The sequence below is a fragment of the Falco cherrug genome, chromosome 8 (assembly GCF_023634085.1).
Source record: "Falco cherrug isolate bFalChe1 chromosome 8, bFalChe1.pri, whole genome shotgun sequence".
Taxonomy (NCBI): Eukaryota; Metazoa; Chordata; class Aves; order Falconiformes; family Falconidae; genus Falco; species Falco cherrug.
The window spans coordinates 4336738-4360902 of NC_073704.1; the positions used below are offsets into that span (position 1 = coordinate 4336738).

General features: G+C 42.0%; 2 protein-coding genes across 2 annotated transcripts in view; both read right to left on the reverse strand.

Moving 5' to 3' along the window:
- The window catches only part of GLS (glutaminase), a 66341-nt gene extending 48675 nt beyond the window's left edge, over positions 1 to 17666 (reverse strand). Inside the window, exons 1-6 of the mRNA XM_055718507.1 lie at positions 17502 to 17666; positions 9354 to 9450; positions 8748 to 8869; positions 3410 to 3539; positions 2628 to 2707; positions 578 to 741 (exon numbers count right to left, since the gene is read on the reverse strand). Coding sequence (XP_055574482.1) covers positions 578 to 741; positions 2628 to 2707; positions 3410 to 3539; positions 8748 to 8869; positions 9354 to 9446 — 589 coding nt within the window. The 5' untranslated portion in view covers positions 9447 to 9450; positions 17502 to 17666. The remainder of the gene's footprint in view (positions 1 to 577; positions 742 to 2627; positions 2708 to 3409; positions 3540 to 8747; positions 8870 to 9353; positions 9451 to 17501) is intronic.
- LOC129736626 (serine/threonine-protein phosphatase 1 regulatory subunit 10-like) lies at positions 12750 to 17831 on the reverse strand. The gene is made up of 2 exons (XM_055718327.1): positions 17502 to 17831; positions 12750 to 12962 (listed from the first exon to the last, which is right to left on the reverse strand). The coding sequence occupies exons 1-2, from the start codon at positions 17829 to 17831 to the stop codon at positions 12750 to 12752; spliced, it is 543 nt and encodes a 180-aa protein (XP_055574302.1).
- Positions 17832 to 24165: the final 6334 nt, after the last annotated feature.

Genomic DNA, 24165 nt, shown 5'->3' on the forward strand with positions numbered 1-24165 from the left:
AATAATTTAGATAAATACTGTGCAAGAAACTCTTGCTGAAGCACTTCTGCCACAGGAAAAAAAAATAAATAAAAAAATGTTGTTTTGAATCAGCAGTCAAATTTAGTTTAGAATAATCTGTGGGAAGATGTGCTCATTTTTGCCTTCTGGAAGCCACCCAGTGCTGGCCTTTGGCACCAGCACCTGCTTCTCAGAGGGCGGAGAAGGGAAGTGACATACACATTTCTTAAAAAGGAACCAAAGATTTTAAATTCTTCACCACTTGGTACCAACTCAACTAACTAACTATATAATTCAAATGCCTACATTATCACAATTCTTTGGTTTCTCCTACAGCTGGATAACTATCAAATAGAACAGAAGTAATCAAGCATCTTTTGCTAGCATTCTAAAATTAGGCAAAAGCAAGTAACAAAGGATAAGCCTACCCTTCTGACAGCAAAATATTTTGGGACACTGTTTAATAATAAGACTTAAGAAGAAAAAGTAAAATAAAGAGACTGAAAAAACTGAGTTGCTTGGTTTATAATTTTCTAAAATTGAGTATTTGTATTATTAAGTATTATATGTATCTTACCATCTTCATTCAGGAACAGTTTGTTGAATCTCAGTCCACTAGGCTCTTTACCAACATATCTGTGCACATACTCTGTGCCAAGATCGTTAACAGCAATAGCATATTTCAAAGGCTTTACACAGGACTGAAGACAAAATGGAACTTTGGTGTCGCCAACAGAATGCCTGGGAAAAACACAGATGAAGAGGTTTGAAATTTCCTGTTTGCCAGCTGTGGCAAGTAAAATGTTACATGCTTCATCTGTTCTTCAAAACGCTAGGACTATTAACAAAAACACCCCAAAAACCAAAAGTGTATTATTACTAAGTCTCATTTTAAAGAGCATAACAAAAAGATGTAAAGGTTTTAACAACTGCCTCCATAAACGAGGCATAACAAAGTCTGTTGCTGGTGATTACTGCAGATGTAAAAAACCAAAAGCATGTTCAGAAATGGGTTTGTACCAAAACAAAACAAACAAACAAAAAATCACCTCACACCTCTAGTATCACACTTACCCCACTCAACTGCAAACCACATACTCACCAGGGCAAAGCTGACCTGAATATAGCCACTACACGTATTTCTATCTATATAAACAAAGATCAGATCCAATTCACTTTTGGAATTTGAGGGCAAGAATTAAATAGCCATATTTACAATCCCTTTGCTAATGGCCTAGGTATTTTATTACCATTATTAAATGCTATCTTTTGGAAAGTTTACTTTCAATGTCTGTCAGACTGCATTGAAGAATGACTCATACAAGCAGCATATGCCCCATCTAGAGCGAAAAGCTCCAAGCAGCCACTTCTCCCATGGCAAGATCAGAAGTGTATTTGTTTCTTTTCATTGCAGCAAACATGATGTTTCAGAGAAACCTCACCGAATTATTCTGGCATTATAATAACTAACACTACACAACATTAAACATTACAAGAATTAACATTATAAAACACTTCATTAGTACATGTTATAAATAAAGCAAAATGCCAATTTAAAATATTCAAAAGGAAGAACATCTTTACTTTTAAAGCTGTTTTACTATGGATAGATGGTAATTCAGGCATTGAAGCAGGAAGCTGAAGAATACTTCAGCTCACTTGTACAGCTCCTCCCCTAGAGATTATATAGCATATGGCTAATAAGAAACAAAGATCATAACAGATCACATTAAAAAGAACCTCGATCCATAGTCACCATAAGCAAGTCTAACGCTCTCTCTCAGGAATGCCCCATTTACCCAGGACATACTCAACATCTACAAATTATGGTACTCAGAATACACAGTATGACCATATCAAACCGAGGGCCAGCAGAGACACGCAAGCTGCTGAGTATCTCACATTGTCTACTCACAAAGGTAGGTACAGAATAGTTTACCTTACCTCATAGCTAGGTGGTGAGAGATACTCCTTTACATTTAGGCTCCTAACTGTCTCTGCCACACTAAGTTACTAATAAAAAATAAAAATAAGGTAACTCTAGCTGTATCTAAGACCTATATACGCCCTTACAGGAGAAAGTTTAAACCTGAAAAGCAAAGTTATGTTAAGTTCCATCCAGTTCCCACATCTTCATTTTCTCTGTAAAGACATACAGCAGTCTTATAATAATGCTAGAGTAAAAGCATTAAAGTGTAGAAAAGGAACTAACTTCTAAGCACACTGTGACTTACAGAAGAAGTAATACAGCTTGAGGCACGGGTACTATTAGACAGAGCTCTTCAACTCCCAAAGATTAATACCACGTAAGCATTGTCTCTATCCTGTCCTTTGATTATCATCAACATTACCCAGAGCTTAATTATTTGGATCGTAAGTGCAATATAATACAGTTTTAAACAAAGTATTTACAAATACTGTTTAAACAATATTTTATAATAATAGCAAAACAATTCAGGTTAAACAGAAAAACAGAAAAAAGTTAAGAAACATGACCAAATGGGTTTTACTTCTTAAGTAACTCCAGTAAAGCTTTTTCTTTATTAAACCACAAGATATCACAAAGTGCTGTATGAGTCAGATAGTTTAAATAACTGAAATAGCAAAATCTAAAAGTTAGAATGTACCTCTGTCCATCCACTGTGCAAAGTGACACACCCCACAAATCAGGGCTGAACTTGGCCAGCTGTGGAATATAGTCAGCAACCTATCACAGCATGAAATAAAAGAGAGACAGTACATCCAAAATACTTAATATATGTCAATTAAAACAAACATCAATGGAAAGGACACATAAGGTTCAAATGAATTATTCCACTAATAATCACCTAGCATATCTAAAACTTCATTACAAATTACTATATTCACTAGATCGTTATCAATTAGAACTTTTTTCAGCATGTTCTAAGAGGAACCTCTGTTCTGTGTTATAGCACGTTTAGCGTTTTCAAATCATATAAAATTTTAGCTTGTAATCAAGTTTGGGGGTTTAAAAATTTTTTGAAAATAAACACTAGAATAAACTTTAATTACTAACATAGGTATGGTGTTGACAATTACTTCTGTCACACAACCACCCAGTTGTGCAAAGCAGCACAATTCCTTAACAGGCTAAAGTTTAATCTGACAAGCTATATAGCAGTTTAATAGTTTACCTAAAATATAGAAAAAACACCCCTGTTTCTCATTCTAACCTCAAAACCGTAGAAGGCTGTTAAGAGATAAGGAGCTGTATTTCTATCACACTTTACAACTTGCAGACATAAATGAACTTCCAAAACCATTTCACCAAGTTATCAGTTTAATATTTTGCTAAAAATGTTAAGAAAAATCCGTCTACTTAAAGAACATATTTGCTTAATATCAAGAAATCTACAGAAGTTTGAAGTTGAATTTACAAACAGGTTACCTTTCCTCCAGATTGTTTTTTAGCACTTTCATACAACTCATCAATATGTGAAGTAAATGACATAAAATCTGGAATGACAAACTTCCTCCTGAAAGCTTGAGTAAGCAACACAATATTACTTTGTACACACCTGCAAAAAGTTAAAAAAGTTTATTAGTATTTTGACAAAGTACTGTCAAAAAGCATACCTGAGTAGCAATTACATGCTATTTAAGTAAGGACCATCAGTCCCCTGAAGTTACATGCCTACAAGAACAGGTCTTCATCAGAAAGACTCTTCAATTTCCTACTTCGTAAGTTTTATTTTTTTTAAAGTATTTAAAATTGTTTCATTGCATTCATTTTCACGCCTTTTTACTTAAAAGGTCTTCTTTTTGAAGCTTCCACTGTGAGGCTGTACCGCAAGGTACTACAAATTTGCCTTCAAGTAGCATCTAAGCTTGCAAAAGGGATCTAAGCCACGCATTTCTTGGGATCAAGACATGCGAAGCTGTTTCTAACCCAGCCTCTGCCCAAAGAAGTGCTAACTTCAGAGTTAGATGGGACCCGAGAGATTCAGGGTTGGTTTCTCTTGCCTCCAACTGGTTTTACCACGAACAGAGGGAGAACACTGCCAACAGACCAAACTGGAATGAGTTTACACTCTAATAAAAATAAAACTCTGCAGAAGTACTCGATAACATCTTCCAAACTAAGCAAAAGTTAGCAGTACTGCAAGTCTCTTGCTTCAAACTACCACCAGCTGAGGAATCTTTGCTGCCTTTTAACCCAGAACACAGTTACGTTATTGTCCACACCCTCGGAACATCAGCCCATCTGGTACATTTAAAAAACTGATGAAGTGAAAAGGACTTATCTAGGAGAAGCAGAAGAAAGGAAGGATCAAAACACAAGCTGGGACAAGCTGCTGAAAGTGGTGTGTCTGTGGGTTAGGTTGAGCAGGAGCAAGGGTGGGAATTGGGAGCCATTAACACGTCAGTTGAAATATGACCTGATAAAGAGTATTAACAGCCTTATCCCAGTGCAAGAAAGAGGAAAGGAAGGTTTAACACCAAACAGTTTCCTTAATGTGTTCATACTATGCTTTCTGGCAGGGTTGACAAAAGCAGAAACATACTGTTAGTACAGACAAATGGAAATCTAGGCCCATACTATGAAGGAGTAACATAGCCTTCCAAAGAACACTTATTCTGAAAGTAAAAAATTAATTTTTAGGGAAATATTTTATTCTGAATAGATACTTCCAATAATCCTACTATTAAAAGTCATTATCAGTTCAAAATGAAGATGCATGCCAAGACCAGTGAACAGACAGAACTACCTTCCCTTTTGATCCCCCTCTTTCAGTTTGAACTCCTTTGTACTTAGCCCGAATTCAGCTGACAGCCATTTCTAATGCTGGTAGGCACTATTCTCCAAGAGTGAAAGAGCAACAGCAGAGAAGTCTGTTGTACACAGTAGCCTCTCAAGAACTGCTCTGCCTGTAATACACCTCTCATTAGTCTACGTTAAAATTGCAGCAGAGTTGGTTTTGTTGCAATCTGTCATGCCTATCCACTCTTTTTTTATGTATCTTGCAAAAAAACCTGTTCCTTTTTGTTCCCAGCAGCCTCCAGTTACAGTTACCTATTCCAGGTGCAACAACCCCTTTCCAAATGTACTTAATAACAGTGATGGCAGCGATGTGTGCAGAAGGAATAACAATATAACATGGATTAGGTTTAAACTTCAGATGCACTTCTACATTGTCTGTAGCACCTGCACAGCATTAAGCACTCTTGTTAAAGAAAAAAAAAAAAAAAAAAAAAAAGACTGAGGTTCACCAAAACCTATTAGAACAACTCAATACAAAGCATGGAAAACAAAAAGGCGGCAGTATCCACTCAAATACAAACTTTTCTCTTAATTTTTATAATCTCACCCTAAAGATTTCTGTCTTGTCAAATCCCAATCCAAGCATTTCTTCCCCTATTTGAAAACATTTCTTTTCAATCTATAACCCTTCCCTGATCCATTTGGGTTAGGAAGATTAGGATGCAAGCCTTACGATCTGTAATAACTTTCCATGACTTGTATAACCTGAAAGTAAAGTTTGGGGTTTATTTTTTTGGAAACAGAACTTTTGGTCTCTAGCATAAACTTAGGGTCATTTTGTTTCCTTTATCATTCAACTTGCTACGTTTATCCATTCCTTTCCAAGTTCTAGCTGGGTTTGCTAATTATAGCTTCCCTACACGAAGTAGACACTGGCTAAAAACACAGTCTGCACTCCCACCAATTCTGAAGAACTGTTTGGCTACCTATAAATCTAAACGGACACCTTTTCTCCTGTTTAAAGCATTACAGAAAGCAAGACTAGGTCTGTAGAAGTGCTACATATATTCAGACATTTCAGAAAAAAAAGTAACATTCTTTTGACAAATGAGGTATTAATGGAAGTCCTCCTCGTCTGCTGTCAAAAGCTTTGTAATTGCTCAAATAGAATGAAAACGCTTATTAATATGTCGGGTTAAACAGATCTAAAATGAAAGTTTTCCTCAGGATTTGCTACCTAGATGGAGAGCAGCACAGCCGCTTGGCAGCAAACAGATAACTCTGAGATCCAGCAACAGATTGTCAGGTTTTTGCCGAGAACATAACATCCCCAGACTCCTACCCGCAGAGCGGAGGTTTGGCTAACACCACCACAGTTCTAGGTCAATAAAGCGGGACAGGCAGCACCTTGTGACAAAGGCTAAATCTGCAATGCCAAGGAAGTTATTCTGAAAAAGAATCAGGATTAAACCTCAGAGTTATAACTGTCACTCGGTAGCTATCATCTCATTCGAGTGTATGCCATTTTCAAAATAGCTCAATTCCAACAGCCTCATGCCTTTCCTCCCCTCCCCTGCCCCACCACTGAACAAAATATTGTTAGTTAACAAATCGGGCTTTTTGCAACTCTTCTGTTTTTCTGTCAGGAACAAGATGCGAGTTAAAGGAAAAGCTAAAAGGGGTCAGAGGATTTCTTACAAAGATTATTAGAAATTTTTCTACAAATTGGCAACAATGTCATAGAAACAGATCAAAAAAATAGGATATGTCAAACTATGCATGCTTCATGAGCAAGATTAGAGTATACAATCTTCCCTATTTATTAAGTTGCCTAAGTTTCACCCAACAATAGTTAGATGGCACTACTACTACTTTATTAAGTAGTTACCATAGCTAGGGTACCAAATAAAAAAAGGAAAGAAAAAAATCTACATAGCAAGCTAACTACCATGCTGCACTGCTTGCAGCAGGCTGTCTCAGCAAGGTACCGTTCATGCTACGAAGATGTGTTACGTTATATACATGCAACAAACAGCTAATTCAAGAAATCTGTCAAGCACTCTCTCTGAAACGTCCACCAGTGAAGCCTTCAATTCAAGAAACTCCGGAGATGAAAGATTAAAAACCCAAGTTGTAACATGGAGATTTTTTCCAAATTTTTATTTAAGTGGAGAGCACTCTAAAGCCAGAAGTCTTCAAGATAAAGCAATTTTAGTCAAATTGGAGTGTAATGTTTCGAACAACTAAAAAGGTGTTTAAACTTCTGTTAGACAGATGGTACAGATGCATGAGCTAACAAATTTTACAGGTAATTTCTACTGGACTCAATTGATTTAGACACGCTTATGCTACCACTACTCCATGTCACTTATTCTTGATGCTTTATTTGATCTAGCAGCTTTGGATTCAAATTCAACAGCAGAATTAAACTACTTTTACATTTAGGGAACCAATGCTTCAAAGTCCTGAAGCAAGTACAGGTGAGTAGATACATTATTATATTTCTCACCTTAAACACCTGGGAGAATAAAATACAAGAACCTTGTATGGGTCTCCACACAACAAATGCAAGGTGCCTAGGAGGAACAGATAACTGAAGTCTGGGGTTTTTTGATTTATAAAAAAGGGTAACAACCGCTGCTGCAAAGGAGAATCTGCTGTGCAAAGAGATGCACCTTTCCACCGGCTGTATAGCCCTCATGTTCAAAACTCTTCCTACAAAAGACGCAACCATGTTAGCTCTCAACAGAGTACCACAGTAACAACCACGCCCCCAACACAGACGATCAAATCCTAGAGATGTGCCACAGGACACAGGCTAACCTTGCTAATTAGCAATCACTTGTCCTTTTTTTAATGTAGAGCCCTTGCCTAAAACATAATCCATAGCTTACTGTTACAAACAAGCCTTCTACTATAAATGTAATGCATAATAGCAAAACGCATTTCCTTTCCAATCCAACCACACACCCAGGAAGGTTTCTGACTCTGTAACAATTTAGAGTTTTTACTGTGATGACAAATAACCAGTGAAAATCTGGTTCTTGAATTTGAATATAGGAATAAAGTTAGTCCACACTGTACCCTTAAGACGTATCCCACATATGATTAAGGATCTGAATGGTTTGCAATTTTGTCACACACACAGATACTCATTTTTTTTCCCCCAATGTACTTCCAAAAATGTTTATATATCTTAGAAAATATAATATATATACTTTTATGTTTTTTACAGCAACTACTTAAATATATGACATAGTATAAGCATATATTGTATATATTTTATAGTCTGATATAACATATACACAATTATGTATGTAAACACACCTTTTTATATATATGCACATATGTATTTTAAATTGTAACAGAGGAAATAGCACTAAACAGGATTAGTTCACAAAGGAGCACGTTTGGAATGAACTGAAGACAGCCTAAACAGTGCTTATATTGTTCAGCTAACTGACCACAGACTTATCTTAAAAAAAAAAAAAAAAAAAGCATCACTAAAAATATGGCACACAAATCTTTTCCAAAACAGACCAAAGCAGTCTCTACAGTCCTAACTACTCCCATCTCTACAGATCTTGAAATTTCACATCACTATTTTTCACATACTCTTTTTTAGGATTAACTACATACATGCTCTGCACACCTCACCACACAGAAGCAGCATTTTGAACTTCAGATTAAAATAATTGATGATGTAGAGAGAGAGGTTTTACATACTCGTACTAAATACTCCACACCCCATCAATAAATTTACTTTGCATCTGACCGAGAGTTGCAGTATAGGATCAGATACACAAGCTAACAAACACTGATAGATTAAACTCTCATGGAGATCACACAATCTGTCTGCTGCATGAAACCAGAGAACGAACTCGTATGAAAATAGCATCAGTAGGAGCGTGTGTTTGACTCCCTTTCTAATCACACATTGATTTATATACCTTGTAAGACAGCAGTCAGTAACAGACAACATTCATTCAGAATTATATAGTTATATTATTGACAGAAAGTTTACTTTTTAAAAAGGTCTTTGTCCAGCATAACACCATCTGAAGTTGTTTGAAGGGTCAGTCTTAACATATCCATACACTCTTTCAATCGGGGATCAGATGTACGTAATCCTGTAGATTTGAGTGCCTATTACAATAAAACAATAATTACTAAAATGAAAAGATATGCTATTACAATCAAGTTCTCTACTGCTCTGTCTCATTTATCAAGATAAAGAAACACCTGCACTGTGTTATCAACACAGAGACATTCTGATACCTTATCAATCCTTTTGCCATTTCAGCTGCACTTTATGTCAATGGACTAATGTCATTTGAAATCCACAGCGGTCCGACTATATTCTACATACATCAAAACAGTACCCGGCCCTGCCACAGACACAGATGCTCTCAAGCACACTCTTTTTGCACAGCAAAGTAGTGAGTAACAACACTAGTACACTCACTCTTAGAGAAACACTGTTGGGGGGGGACAGGGGTGGGAAGTTACATTTCTTGTTGCAGCTAACCACGTGTAAAATTCTTTGGTTTGTATTCTTGTATCTAAAGTATTAGAAAAAAAATCTTGTAGTAGTTAGATTTCACACAGCACTCTGGAACAGTAGACTTACAGTTATGAATTTATGAACCGGTATTTTTTCTTGTCCTTCTGCAATGGTATAGAAAAGTAGATCTTCTAAGCTAGGAAGGAGACCTTGCTTCATTTTACTAGGGGAGGAGAAAAAAAAAAAGAAACAAAAACACATGCATAGATTAGTTCAGTGCATATTTTTATCTATACACATTTTTTATTGTTGTATTATTCACAAGGAAACACATTTTCACTCCCAATGTAACCGCTACCACCAATTTCAAAGAACACTTATCAGTGAACACAAAGCTTAATTCAGCTTTAAATATGGAAAAAAAAGCTAATAACAGAAGTAGCATATACATTTCACAATATTCACAACATTCTTAACTGCAACATAGTCATGTTTTTACTGACTTACATTTATTGCTAAGATTACAATTAGAAATATTTTGAAGCAGGTTTGTCACGTTTCCCTCGATGTTACAGAGGATAGACATGTTCCTTGCACAGAGGATGAAGTATTTATAAAACTCAAAGATCTACATGCTTCGTAATCAAGCTGGAAGAGCAGACTGACCCAACGGTTCCACAGGCAAGAGAAAAGAGATAATGAATGTGTATCATTTTCTTCAAAATAATCCTGGTTTTAGGAACTCCTAGGAGGAGTCCTAAAGCCCTTGTCTTTCTAGGAGCTTACGTAAGCCACATAGTTACAGTGAAAGCAAGCAAAGCCTTCTGCAGCATACATAGTACAGCAACCTGAACCAGCTCAGGCACCAGAGGCACAAACTCCCATCAGGCATACTTAGAAAGGTAACATGCAGTACAGATACACCTCTAATGCTCACTATGCTTATCAATGTAAATACACTGGCTCTCCAAGCATTCCACGTGTTAAAATAGTTAATGTGAAGGAAACCTACCAAATTAAGCATCAAGATTCCTTCTAAGAGAAAGAGGTGTAATAGCTTTGCCTCAAAGCCTTTGGAAGTTTTCTCTAAGTTTAACCTCAGAGCTACACCTTCCCTTAATATTCCAAAGCACTCTGCAGCAGGCAGGAGCACAAGTCCGTACTCAGTTCTTTACGCTTCCCCTGCAAGCATGGCACCGCAGCATACAGTTGGCATCACAGCACACAGCTGGAACATACACCTCCAAACTGCTAGGGGCAGTGATAGCAAAGGGCTTTGGATCAATTCTTTTAGTCCCCTGATGTGCTCAGGTTTGTTTCTAGACAAAGTCAATTTAAGAAAGCCAATGTTCTGATGTTTGAGAAGCAAAAATAAATTCTCCAGTAAATGCAGGCATAAATTAACTAAAATGCAGAGTATGCAGTCTTACATTATTTTAGCCATTAGTTTTAAAGCTTATGTTACTATACTGTAATGTATAAAAGTTATTGCCCACAACTAGAATGCTCGGTGGCAATTCGTCTGTTTTTATACATGTATGCATGTGCGTACAAAAAGCAGGTCTGAATTCCGGTCATGACAGTTTTCACAAGATAAGCAATTCTTTGAATATCAGTACTTAGGGTTGTAACTACAGAAATAAAAATGCAACTAAGCACAGATCCTCAGTAGGCCAGTACAATCTTACAGACTGGCATTTAATCCTTCCTTCTCTCCCAATACTAGCTTACTCTACCCCAACAACAGGTCAGATTTATAATTATTTTTAATACAAATCTGATTATATCCAAATACTCTTTTAAATTTAAGGCAACCTCTAGATTACATTCGCCTCCCTCCTCTCCTCATAACTAGCAGCAAAAACCAGTAGTAAAAAATCTCACTTCTCATTTTCCAATTTATTTAAAACACTCTACTTACATACTAAGAACAGAAGACAGCTTTGTAAGCCAACAGAACTTTCCTTGTCTTCCAGTCTGGCTTTTTTTTTTTTTTTTTTTTTTAAATGATGCTGGCTGACTAATGCACAGACAGGCTGGCAATTCAACCAAGACAAATGCTTGCAACTACCTCAAGCAAATTACTGAACACCCTTTTTCCTAAAGAAAAATCATGTCTTCCACGCAGCACATTGTGCTTTCAATCTTTTGAGAACAGTATGCCCAGTCAAGCCAACAGAACCAAAGCTACTGACACACCAATTAAAGCTTCATCCTGTACCTGCATCTGAACTCTGCAGCTACGGGTTTTTTTAAAGCTACCCCGAGTTACACAGTCTACACCCTGTATTTTCCCCATTTACAGAGCATTTAACTAAGCTCCCCAAAGCATCGAGGTTTCACATTTCAAGGAATGCCTCAGCTGTAAGACTCATTACTGGATTGCTGATGGTCTGACACAGGAAATTTTCGTATTTCACTTTGATGAAACGAGCTGGCAAAGGCATTGAGAAACATGAACTTATGACTTATTTAATTACAAGTTTCTGACCTATTATTCAGAATTTTACAGCTGTTCCTAATGTGGCATCTCTATCTGTTAGGGTGCAGAAAAAAAAACTTCAGACATTTGACCAAGATTCTGATCTGTCTCTTTGTAAGATTTTAGTCTATTAAAGAGATGAGCACCTTTCGCAGCAGAAATTCTCTCTTGACACGGTTTCCGTATCTTTCACATCTGCTGTTGTTCAACCCTGGGTCAGTCAGCCTAATTTAACAATGGATCAGCACTGACTGCCAAAGCAAAGAGGATGGCATTCGATATATTTACAGAAAATTGCTCTCTGTCAAACAGTCCATCTTTTGATAAAGGTTATCAGCTAAATAGAGGTAGAAAGGCTTGCTCTGCAGTTTATCAGGTCAGTGATGTCAGTAACTGATGTTTGCTTAATCTAAAAGCTGTGTTTTGGCACTATGAGCGCACTTAGCAAGATAGTGCTGTTCAACACATGTTGTAAAGAGCTGTTTTTCAAGTCAGGTAACTTGCAATTGCCAGTCAAATTAAAGTGGAAATTCCAGTTTATTCCATTTCATGAATAATGACTTTTGATACTGATTTCCCTGATTTAAAAAAAAAAGCACCAGACTATTACACAATTAGACTTCTTCAGTGGTACGCTAACCTGTGGACTAGAATACTGGCAGATGCTCCATACTGGTCCTTAAATATAAAGAAAAAAGAATGCAGGAATTCCAAGCACAAGGACTGTGTGATCCACATTGTTCCTTCCTTCAGCTCTTTGTAATTCAGCTCTTGTTAAAATTAAATCCTTCATGGAATCTGGTATAAGCATTGTACTGATACAAAACAATTTCTACAATATAAAAGAGATTAAATTTCAAATACAGTGAAACACTCCTACTTGGTACTTCAAGACATAACTGCCAAATGCAGAACAGGATTTATGAAACAACAAAAGATACAAAGATATGATGCTGCTAATTATACTTTCAGGTTCGTTATCAACCATAAGACACCAGTCATAAAAATTTAAGGTCACAAGAGCAGTCACAAACAGTCCCTCATGGGTCTGTATTGGGACCAGTACTGGTTAACACCGTCATCAATGACATTGACAGTAGGATCCAGCGCACCCTCAGCAAGTCTGCAGATGACACAAGCTGCATGATGTGGGTGACACGCCTGAGGGACAGGATGCCATCCAGAGGGACCTGGATGAGCTCCAGCAGGCCTGTCTGAACCTCATGAGGTTCAACAAGGCCAAGTGCAGGGTCCTGCACATAGGTCAGGGCAGCCCCCAACACAGGCTGAGGGGGTGAAGGGACTGAGGGCAGCCCTGCCGAGAAGGACCTGGGGGTGGTTGGGGATGAAAAGCCAGACATGAGCCAGCAATGTGGACTCACAGCCCAGGTGGCCAGCTGTATCCTGGGCTGCATCACCACCAGCATGGCCAGCAGGTCAAGGGAGGGGGCTCTGTCCCTCTGCTCTGCTCTGGCGAGAGCCCACCTGCAGCACTGCATCCAGCTCTGGGGCACTTAGCATGGGAGGACACAGACCTGTTGGAGCAGGTCCGGGGGAAGCCACAAAAACGACCAGAAGGATGGAACACCTCTCTCCTATGAAGAAAGGCTGAGGGAAGGTTGGGGTGGTTCAGCCTGGAGGAAAGAAGGTGCTGGGAAGACCTTATTGTGGCCTTTCAGTACTCACACAGGGTTTACAAGAAAGATGGGGACAGACTCTTCAGTAGGGCTGTTGCAACAGGACAAGGGGTAATGGCTTTAAAATAGAAGAGGGTCGATTTGGTCTAGATATAAGGAAATTTTTTTTGGTTGGTTTTTTGTGGTTTTCGGTTTTTTGTTTGGGTTTTTTTTGTGGTTTTTTTTTTTTTTTTTGTACGAGGGTGGTGAAACAGTTTACCCAGAGGTAGATGGGGTAGATGCCCCATCCCTGGAAACACTCAAGGTCAGGTTGGATGGGCTCTGAGCAACCTGATCTAGTTGAAGATGCCCCTGCTCATCACAGGGGAGTGGACTATATGGCTTTTAAAGACCCCTAATGACCCCAACTATTCTATGAAAGCTACAAGGGCTGAAACCCACAGTCGGTAGCCACTCTATATAAAACAGGCATCCTGAAGAAGTTATCACCATACTACAGATAACTGATCTCCAACTAAGAGATGTAAACATTTGTCAAGCCAACAAGTACTTCCACAGTTAAGATACTGGTCCCTAACAGTGGCGGGTAACCTGGGAACTTACCAAGATTCCGACAAAACTAAATATTTATAAACAGAGACCAAAGATGGACATATTTTAGTAGACATCAAAGTGTTTATGTTGAAAACAAGGACTGTTGCTTCAAAACCTTAGCCTCTAAGGAAGTTGCCAAAGGTCTAATGAAAGCAAAGTTTTAACATTTTCTTCTATCTGCAGCTATTATATCCACACTCCAACAGGAGTGGCAGAGAGATGAAACACTGCCTGGTTACTATACAGTTATTCCTCTGGAATCTGGCCTGGACACAAAAGCAAAACTCATTATAAAAGGTATTTCCAGAATTCAGCCCTGTCCTTAAAAAGGAGCGCTACCACTCCCTTGTCATCTTAAGAAAAAAAAATAAATTAATAAAACACTTGCATTAACCATCTTCCTATATTCCATACACTAGTACCCATAAATATTGCAATGTAGCTATACTTTAGAAATCAGGGTTGTTCACATTTTGCTCCTTGTTCTCACCTTAAGGCCTTTGTAATTTAGAAACAGCTTATACTAAGATAAACTATGTTTGATCCTACAACGCACACTTACGCTGACAGTGAACAGTGCACAGTTATACTGAAGTAGAAGTAAACACTTTTAAACATTACAGAAGTTTATAATTTAGGATTTTACAACTGGGTTATTGTTTTTAATTATTTAGGCATTAACATAGGTATGACTGCATTTTAATGCACAGCCTTCATTAATCAAAAATACCAGTCTATGACCACTCTCAGTTGAAACTCAATTTTTTTTTTTCTTTCCAAAATGTATCAAGTCTCAGGTGGATACACAGAGTGAAGGCTGGATTGCAGGGACAAGGAGGTGGTGGAATATCTTTAGGAAAAAGATGCATAAGGGGATGTGGTTATGCAATGGGATACTAGTTATTTCATCAGCCACAGACCTCATAATTTATTCCCTCTATAAGAAATTAAAACTGTTCTAAATTTCTGTACAGTCTTTGCACAAATTTTCGGTTTTCACTCGCAACTCCTACTCTCTGTACATGAGGACTGTTGGGCAAGCAAACAAGCAAGAAAATGTCAGTGCTGTCCTTCGATACCGTAGGCTGTTCCAGTATCCTAGAGCCATGACCTTACAACCAAATAGGAAAAAATAATCCCTCAAAACAAACAAACAAAAGTGTATGAAGGACTACTGTCTTCCCAGTTGGGTCCACAAATCATGGGCCAAACACAACTCAAATGTTATATACTGCTGGATGGCAAAGTGCTACAATCAGCAGAACACCCAGACTGCACTGACAGCCCAGTTGTCAATTTAGTCTAGGAACCTGTCTTCTGAAGATCTTCACTTTTCTTCTGAGCCCTGCACTCTGCCTTAATATAGCAATGATTTCCATATCATATATAAATGCTTAAGCAAGATTTTTTAAATTCTTCAAAAAAAAAAAGTATCCAACGGCCTGGCTAACGTGCCACCAGGAATTCCTGCACAGCCTGAACTGAAAAGAAACTGTTTCCAGCTTTTTCCTTGTTCACAACTATATGCTGTATGTTTTATGTAATTGCTCCTTGCTCATTTTGCAGTAAGGCTCAAAGAGGAAGCATCTGACTTTCAAATACATCCTTTTGTCAAAAGCCAAAAATGATTAAACTGCATGTAACTGGTTTGTGACTACACAGGTAAATCCTGTAACTTCTAATACGTCTGGTAAAGCTAACTGATGCTAGCTGTAGGAAGCTGTTCTAAAAAATCAGTTTAAGAAAATGTTACCTCTTTAATAAATCACCTTCTCAACATCCTCCTCAAAAAACCCTCATAGCTGGCATACTGTTTTTTCCTAAGTTTTTAATGGTACTGTCTGCATTTCTCATTGAAAACACACCTACTTGAGCCGCATCTGATTAATTTTTTTGTTCCAAAGCATTGTGTAAAGTCAATTCAAAGATGAAACTTCATATATGTTGAACAACAGTACAAATATAATAACAATACAGATATGATAGTGTATGATATTGTATGTTATCTAACCTGACCAGCATGCATTTTTTACTGAGCTTGACAGCAGAAATCGTAAGTGATGCCTTTATGGAAGACTATATCCCACTGAAACAAAAGGCTTGAACTAAGCCAAGCAGCTAAGACATTTGGTGGGAGAAAAAGAGGAAGATAGCTTCCTTCCCAACCTACCACATTGAAGGAGTTAAAGTTCATGCCAAAAAAGGAAAGAAAAAAAAAAAAAAAAAAGACCCCACACAAAACCTGAAACTCAGAAGCAGGACTACTAACAAGCTAGGAGCTGAAGCCTTCCCAACTGACCTTGCAGAATGTTTTCCAGACTTCTTAGTATTAGGCCAAGAGAGACTGCTCAGTGTTAAAACAAGGTACTCCTTCCTTGGCCTTACTTCCTCTGTCTTTTGCTTTTTTCATCTAGGTAATAAGCATAGCAAAGCCTGGGAAAGCAGCTTGGTTTAACATTTTTATTATGCCACCCCATAAGCAGCACAAAGAAGACATGGGTTGCCTACAGGAAAAGCCAAGAGGCATGTTCCAAACCCACACAGAGGAGATAGGCCTTCACGGGGCTCACAGTTAACCTTTTACAAGTCTGACAGCTTATCGGAGATACGAAGCGTACCCACATTCAAACAAGCATGGGCAAACTGTCAGCTGGGTGGGGTGGGAAATGAACAGGAGTTTTTCAAGACCTGTGTAATGCTGAGGACCAAGAGTGCAGAGCACTAAGGAGAACCATCAATCCCTTTTCCTCATCATCACACTCCATCCCTGGTATCCACTACTGGTTGTTACCAGGGTCACGAGCCGGAGCTGATGCCTCGGTCCCTGACCATTTTTTGAGCTTATTTAAGGTTCTAAGTGAAGGAATACTAACTGCATAAGCGTATACAGTTTTATCATTCTGTTACCTATGTGCACCTTTGCGACTGGGGGACAAATCAGGACCTCTGGGCACAGGGACATGTTCCGCATCCCCGACGGGTGGCAATACCTAACCCCCACTGCACTAGATGTGGACGTGGGAGACGGCAGCGCTGCAAAACCGCCCAGGGAGACCCACACACCACGCACGCCGCCTTTAATAATTAATGTCAGATGACACAGCTTTCACTTCTCTCGGAAAACAGCTTCTGCAGGTAGCTGCCCTCGAAACAACCACCGAAAGCACGCTGCCTGCGGCCAGCCCCAGCCCGCTGGGGAGCGCCCCCCGCCCGGGACGGGACCCCGCGGAGCCCCGAGACACGCGCGCTCCCCCCGCCGCGCGCCCCCGCTTCCTCCCCGCCCCCCCCCCCGGGGCTGGGCAGCTCCTCGCACCCACCCGCGGGTACCGGGCCCTCTCCGCCCCGCGGCCGGGCACGGACCCCCCGCCCCCCGGAGGGGCGATGCCTGCGGCCCGGCCCCCGCACCTGCCGGGGAAGCGGCCCCCGCCGCCGGGCCGCCCCCTTCCGCAGGCACCACGCGTGCGAGGGGAGGAAGGCGGCGCTCACATGGCGCCTACCGCATCCCCCGCCGCCCGGCCCGGCCCCGCCGCGGCCCGCCCCCGCCGCCCCCCTCGCACTCACTTCTCCCCCCCCGCCGCCGCCGCCTCCGGCCAGCTCCTTGCCGCCGCCGTGGTTATTGGTGTGGCCGCCGTCGGCGGGGGGCTCGCCGGGCGGCGGCGGCGCCCCCTTCCCCGGCTCCTCCAAGGCTCCCTCAGAGCGAGTGCACAAACCCCGCGCCGCCGGCAGCCCCGGACCGCGGCGGGAGGCGGGCGGGCTGGCCCCGAAGGCGGCCAGCGGCGGCGGGAGGCGCCTGGGGCTAGCGCCGGGCCCCGGGCCGCCCCCGCCGGCTGCCCCCGGCGGGCCGAGCAGCAGCAGCTCCCGCAGCAGCGCCGAGCGCCACAGCCGTATCATGCTGCGCCACTTCCCTCCGCCGAGTGCCTCAGCGGGGCGGCCTGCGGAGCCTCTCGCGCCCCGCCGCCCCCGCCCCCCGCTCCCCCGATTGGCGGCGCCCGCGTAACTGTCAGGCACGCGGTGAGCTCATTGGCCAGCGGGGACGCCGCTCCGGCCCGGGCCACGCCCCCGGCGCGGGGCGAGCCTGTAGGGCCCGGGCGCTGCGGGGGCGGGCGGGAGCAGCGCCCCCCGCCGGCGGGATAGCCGCGGGGCCGGGCGGCGCCGCGCTGAGGTGAGCGGCGGCGCGTAGCGGGCCGGGGGCGCCGTCCGCTTCGGGGCCACCCCGCCCTTCCCACCGCCTCCATTTTCTGTCGGCCCCGGCCTCTGGGCGGGGGGAAAGTTTGAGTCATCGCCTCCCCAGCGCCGGCAGGGCCCGGGCCGTGGCCCGGCGCCGGGCAGGGGCGCCGGGCGCGCCTGGGGGTCCCCGCAGGCCCCGGGGCAGCGGGAAGCGCTCCTGGCGGCTCTTCCCTCCCTGTGCGGCGAGGGAGGGGGGTTACAGACGGGTTGGGCTTCGGCGGTGTCAGGTTTAGGTTGCTATGGATACGGGCGACTTTGTAAAATTTTGCGGTTTTAACTATCAAGCGCCCCGCTCACAGCGGGCCGAGGCGCCGGCGCCGAGGGGAGCGCTGCCCCCCAGGCCTTCGGGTCAAGGGCGGCCCTTAGCGCCTGTGGGCGGCTCCGCGGCCGCGCAGGGAAAACGCAGCCGCGTAGCTCGTAGGCAAAAGTTGGGGTGGAGGCCAAAGCGCACAACTCTTGGAAAAAAACCACCAAAACACAAAATAAGACACGAAGCAACGCCCCTGCAGACCTAGGTGTGTTGGGCGTGGCAGTTCTTCAGCTTCACATCCTCTAATGTTTAATCCCAGTGTGAAAATGTTGCTGCCGCTCAGCGACAGGCCTGCGTTTGGGAAACGCCGGCCAGAAGGCCGAAGCGAGGGGGGTAGCAGAAAGTAACGGCAGGGCTTCAGTGCCAGGTGTAAACGTCACTCCTTACCCATACTTACGCTTGTGTCACAGCATCCTGACGTGCTGCCTGCCAGTATACGGCATCTTGGAAGCCACAGATTATGCAGTTACTTGGAGAAACTCTTTGCTGGCACAACCAATTGCTAAATTTGTCCTAGGTCAGTACAAAACTGCATTTGCAAATTGTATCCATTGCGAGTAACAGTAGAAGAGGAGATCTGTTGTCATCCTACTTCATCAGTAATGCTGATGTGGAAACCAGTGTTTCAGTAGTCACCAGCTTTCTCACTTAAGAATCACAGACTTCTGAGCAAAAGGGTAAATGCTTCTGGAGTTCTCAGTATTACTGCTGAACGTCCTCATGAACAATTGCCCCCTGCACTGAGGTTTATTTCTTTTGGTACATTTATTATGCTTGGGGGAGGCGGGGGTGGAAAAGTCGTAGTTCTGAGTTAAAATGATCTGGCTGCACACTTTTACTGGAAATGTTTTACCATGAAGATGCTGGTATTTTCTTTTCCACTGCCCCACAGGTTGAAGGCTTCAGCTGTCTAGGCATAGTAAATTGCTCTTAAAGAACCATGTAAAACACAGAGAGGGTTTTGTTACTTGTTTTCCATGCACTCTCATGCACTTTCACGTCACTCACGGAGTTTGAGATCATCACTACAGGCAGACATTGAGAATAGCCTTTGCTTATACATACAGTGCAGCACAATTGCCCACAGGGGTTCCCTATGCTAATAAACTGTCACAACATCCATGAGAGTTTTTGGAATCAGATTTAAAGATAGCTGATAATCTATGCCTATAAAATGAGCCTCAGCGCACCAATGGTTTTCCTTCCCACGGAATAAGAAAACTTGAAATATCAGTGTGGGATGTGTAATCCTGTGCTGCAGTGACTTCACGTACAAAAATGCAAAGTACCTACAGTTCCCACATACTTATTACATTACCTATTGTGTTTCCTGGAACTACTTCTGGATTTCCATTTGCTAAGTCTTTTTGGCAAGCCAATAACTGCCTCTTTTATCCTGCCACCCAAAAATAATATTTCTAATTTTTAGAATTCCATTATGTAAAAGACTCTAAAGACAGAAGTCTCTCAAACACCTTTTCCATTCTTTCTATGGGGGCTACTGCTGGAAGACCAGAGACAGCAAGTGCACTTCCAGTATATGCACTTCTTGAACTAATTGAACACGCAGTTCTGCAGACACTTACAAGATTCCCCGCTGATTTTTAGTGCCAAGGTGGTTTTTTTGGTGTGACAGCTGCGCTCTTTCACAAGCCAGCTGTTCAGCAATGACCTGGTTCAAAAACTTGTCTAATTCATCTCCTATACTGTAGCAGGGGAAGAATAGGAAGAATGCAAAATGTAGTGATTTGGACCTTTCCTTGTAGTGCTCTGGTTTCTGTTCAAAACATTGCAGATAAGGCTGTGGGAAGGAAAAGAGAAAAGTACTACATTAACAAAAATATTTGCCTCATGACAGTATTGCGCGTTACACATTCTTGATCCTATGTGAACTCTTCACTTTTACTCTTTTTTGTTGGTTTGTTTTGGTTGTTTTTTTGGTTGGGGTTGTTTGGGGGTTTTTTTGGTATGTTGTATGCTATTGCCTTATTCCTCTCTTTAATCTTTTGTTATCACCGTCACATCAGTAATCTCCCAATGCAAGTATTCTTCAATAAAGCTCACCTTAAGAAATTAATCTTCAGCTTCTCTCCCTGGAAATTCCCTTGTGCGTGTTTTAGCTCTTGAGGGCAGAAAAGGCAAGTTGTTCTGTGTGTGGAACTACAAATACACAGCTCAGGAACAATGCGAAATGATAAATATAGTTTCAGATTCACAAAGTTCAAGGGCAATAGTGACTCATTCCCTATTCTGAGAACTTTTACTGCATATTTCAGGCCATCATTCCTTGCTTCCACTATGACTAATCCTGAAAAGTTTCAATCTAGTGATTTTGTTCCCTCCTCCCAAAGGCACAGGTATCCTAGAGAGTCCTAATTTAAAGATTTGTTGTTGTTGGTTTTATTTTGCTTTTAAAATAAGCCATGAGAAAGGTAGTAAAGATAGCATCATAAATGGAGCTGTTTGCTTGTGACGAGCATTATACATACATTAAACCTGTGAAACTGACTGATTTGTGTTTTGATCCAGATGTTAGGCTGGGCTGTCCCACACCTCAGTGAAACCCTCTTTAGACTTCCCTCTTGAACACAGTCATATTACTCATCTCTTTGGAAAGAGAAGACCATCTGCTCTGCCATTCTGTGTTTCACACAGGATCCCAAGAGAAACAGAAAATTACAAATATGGTTTCTGACATATTGCAAAGAAATCTGAAACTAAAATTGCCTATAGCTTTTATTTTGAGTTGGTTGCACAACTAGCAGTAATCATAAGCCAATGATTCTTTTTTTCATTTCCACAATACATGTACTTTTGTAAGACAAAAATTATGAGAATTTAAGACAGCATGGTTCTTCTGTAGAGAAAAAGAAAGTGAATCTTTTAAATACGCATTATTTTTTAAGCCCTTCCCTTAAGCTGTATTGCAGCAAAATAGTATATCCCTCTAAAAATAATCCATATTTCAGAGGTTTTTCTTTCTACAAGGGGCATAGCAGTCTTAATCTTCTAGGAGAAAGGGCTCTGAAAAGCAGGTGGAAAGAGGTCTTCCCAGTTCAAGCACATACACTGTTAACAGCTTTCAGGAAGGTTAAATCCTCCCATCAGATCGGCAGGGCAGATCTCAGATAAGCAGCAGAAATTAAGGATTATCTTGACTACGGCATGAACTGTTTACTTTGCTATTTTAAATGGTTATGTTGGCTCCATTTCATATGTTGCTGGGTAATGCTCTCCAAAAGAGAACTGAGGACCAGGCACCACAATTTCTAATCTATTTGAGTATTCCTACCGATTCTAGCAGCAGTTCCTAAAAATATTTTTTTTTCTTTTGTGAGGCTAATTTCCCACACATTTGGGTAACATTTTGATATTGATTCAAAGAAAGGTGCTCAGTCACAAGAAACACTCCCCATTGCCTTGTGCAGAGGATACGGAACAGCTTCCTCTAAGCATTGAAGTGTGAGCAGTGAATAAAAGTTACTATTTAAGAAAATGAAAGTTTAAATGTTTAGGCATAATACTTCAGAAATCTGCCAAGGAGATAAACATTCAGAGGAATAATTTACCTGGAAGGTAATGGTTGAGGGAGTGACATCAATGAAAAAAACAGTAGAAAAAAATCAAAATCATCTTCCCAATCTACTCCATCAATAGCTCATTTCTCATCCCTCTCATTCCAGGCAAATATGGGCAGAGAGGAATTAATTCAAAGGAAAGCAACAGAAATATTTGCAGGATTTGCCGAGAGTGACATGAAGAGATGCTACAAGGGCCTAGGGCATTCCTAGCATGATCAACAGACAATATATGATGTTATTAGTGTATATGACAGAGCGAGCAAGTGATAGAAGTATGTTTGTTGAGGGTGATCTGCAAAGATGGGTACATTTTTTTTTCCTATTACAGTTGTTCCTCATGCACATTATTGGTTATAGCACTTTTGAGATGCAAAATTCTTCACACATCGGAACATTCACCTTCAGAAGCCAACAGCTTACCTACCAGAGAAGTATCCTTTGCTGCATCCAGCACACATTATTTGTGCTATAATACACCTAAATCATAGCGTGACCACTCCCTTGCAGTCCACCCACAATCATATTTAAAGCTGAATTCTGACAACATCTGCCAAACTGCAGTCCAGGTCTTGATACTACAGCAGGCCCCGGAGCCTTGGATCTTCTGTTCATGTTCCCGATCCTCAAATATTAGCCCTGGTAACCTTGTGCTAGCAAACAGAAACAAGTGACAACATCATCTGGCTGCTATATCGTATCACAGATGTCTGTGCCGAGCGTGCATGAGAGACCCTGGGAGCCCAGGGGAGTCTGCAGACTCACATCTAGCCGCTTCTGAGAATGGACATGTAAAACTGCTGCCTGCGTTTAAGCGAAGGTCAGAGCACTCAGGCTAACCACAGGCTGGCTCGTCACATCCAGAGCTGCCCAGTGCTGGGTGGTCGCTGGCTGTTTGTCGTGGTGTGACCCCGGCCGGCAACCAAGGCCCACACAGCCACTCGCTCACTCCTCCTCGGTGGGGTGGGGGAGAGAACTGGAAGGGTAGAAGTGAGAAAACTCATGGGTTGAGATAAAGACAAGTAAAGCAAAAGCTCTGCACACAAGCAAAGCAAAACAAGAAGTTCATTCACCGCTTCCCATGGGCAGGCAGGTGTTCAGCCATCCCAGGAGAGGTGGGGTCCAGCACATGTACCAGTGACTTGGGCAGACAAACACCATCACTCCAAACATCCTCACCTTCCTCCTTCTTCCCCCAGTTTTATATACTTAGCATGATCTCCTACAGTATGGAATATCCCTTGGGCCAGTCAGAGTCCACTGGCCCGGCTGTGTCCCCCCAGCAACTTCTTCTGCACCCCCAGCCTCCTTGCTGCTGGGGTGAGGAGTAGAAAAGCCTTTGGCTCTGTGCAAGCACTCTTCTGCAATAACAGGAACATCCCTGTGTTATCAACGCTGTTTCCAGCACAAATCCAAACCACAGCCCGTATCGGCTACTGTGAAGAAAATGCACTCTATCCCAGCCAAACCCAGCCCACCGTTAACATCTGCATGTGCCCCCCCAGCCCTGAAGTGATGGAGATGACAGCGTGCTGCAGCCACAACTCATCCCAAGCTGGTTGCTTTCAGCTCTGGATCCCTGCACCTTATAAAAAGGCACTCGGAGAGATGCAGTCTTTCCACCAGAGACACACGAGGGAATCCCATTTAAGGGTCCCATGTAGGAAACCCCTCCCTCACACACCTGGGTTTGCCTGTTCACAAATCGAGGCTGACATTCCCTGCGGCCGTGTAGAAGCTTAAGCTTACAAGGACACCTGGGCTTAGGAGCAGGGCTAGCCATCCAGGAGGCAAACAGAACAAGGCAAAATCAAGCAAGCGAAACAAGCTGTCAGACTGTGATGGAAACTGTCTCGTCATAAGAGGGAATCCAAATAGTTTAAAGGTCTCCGACCTCCAGAAGGCTCCTCTGGAGTACACAGAAACCACTCTGATGGAGCGCAGGGAATAACGCTAGCACCAGCAAAACACCACTGCCTCTGAACTGGCAAAGCAATCGCAAAACCATGTGTTTTCTTTCTGCCTTGATATTTTTGGCACCTTCTTTCTGTTGCCACCCCGAGGAAAGAAGAACAGACACTTCAGGTGATTTAGAGCTCAGCCTTCCTTT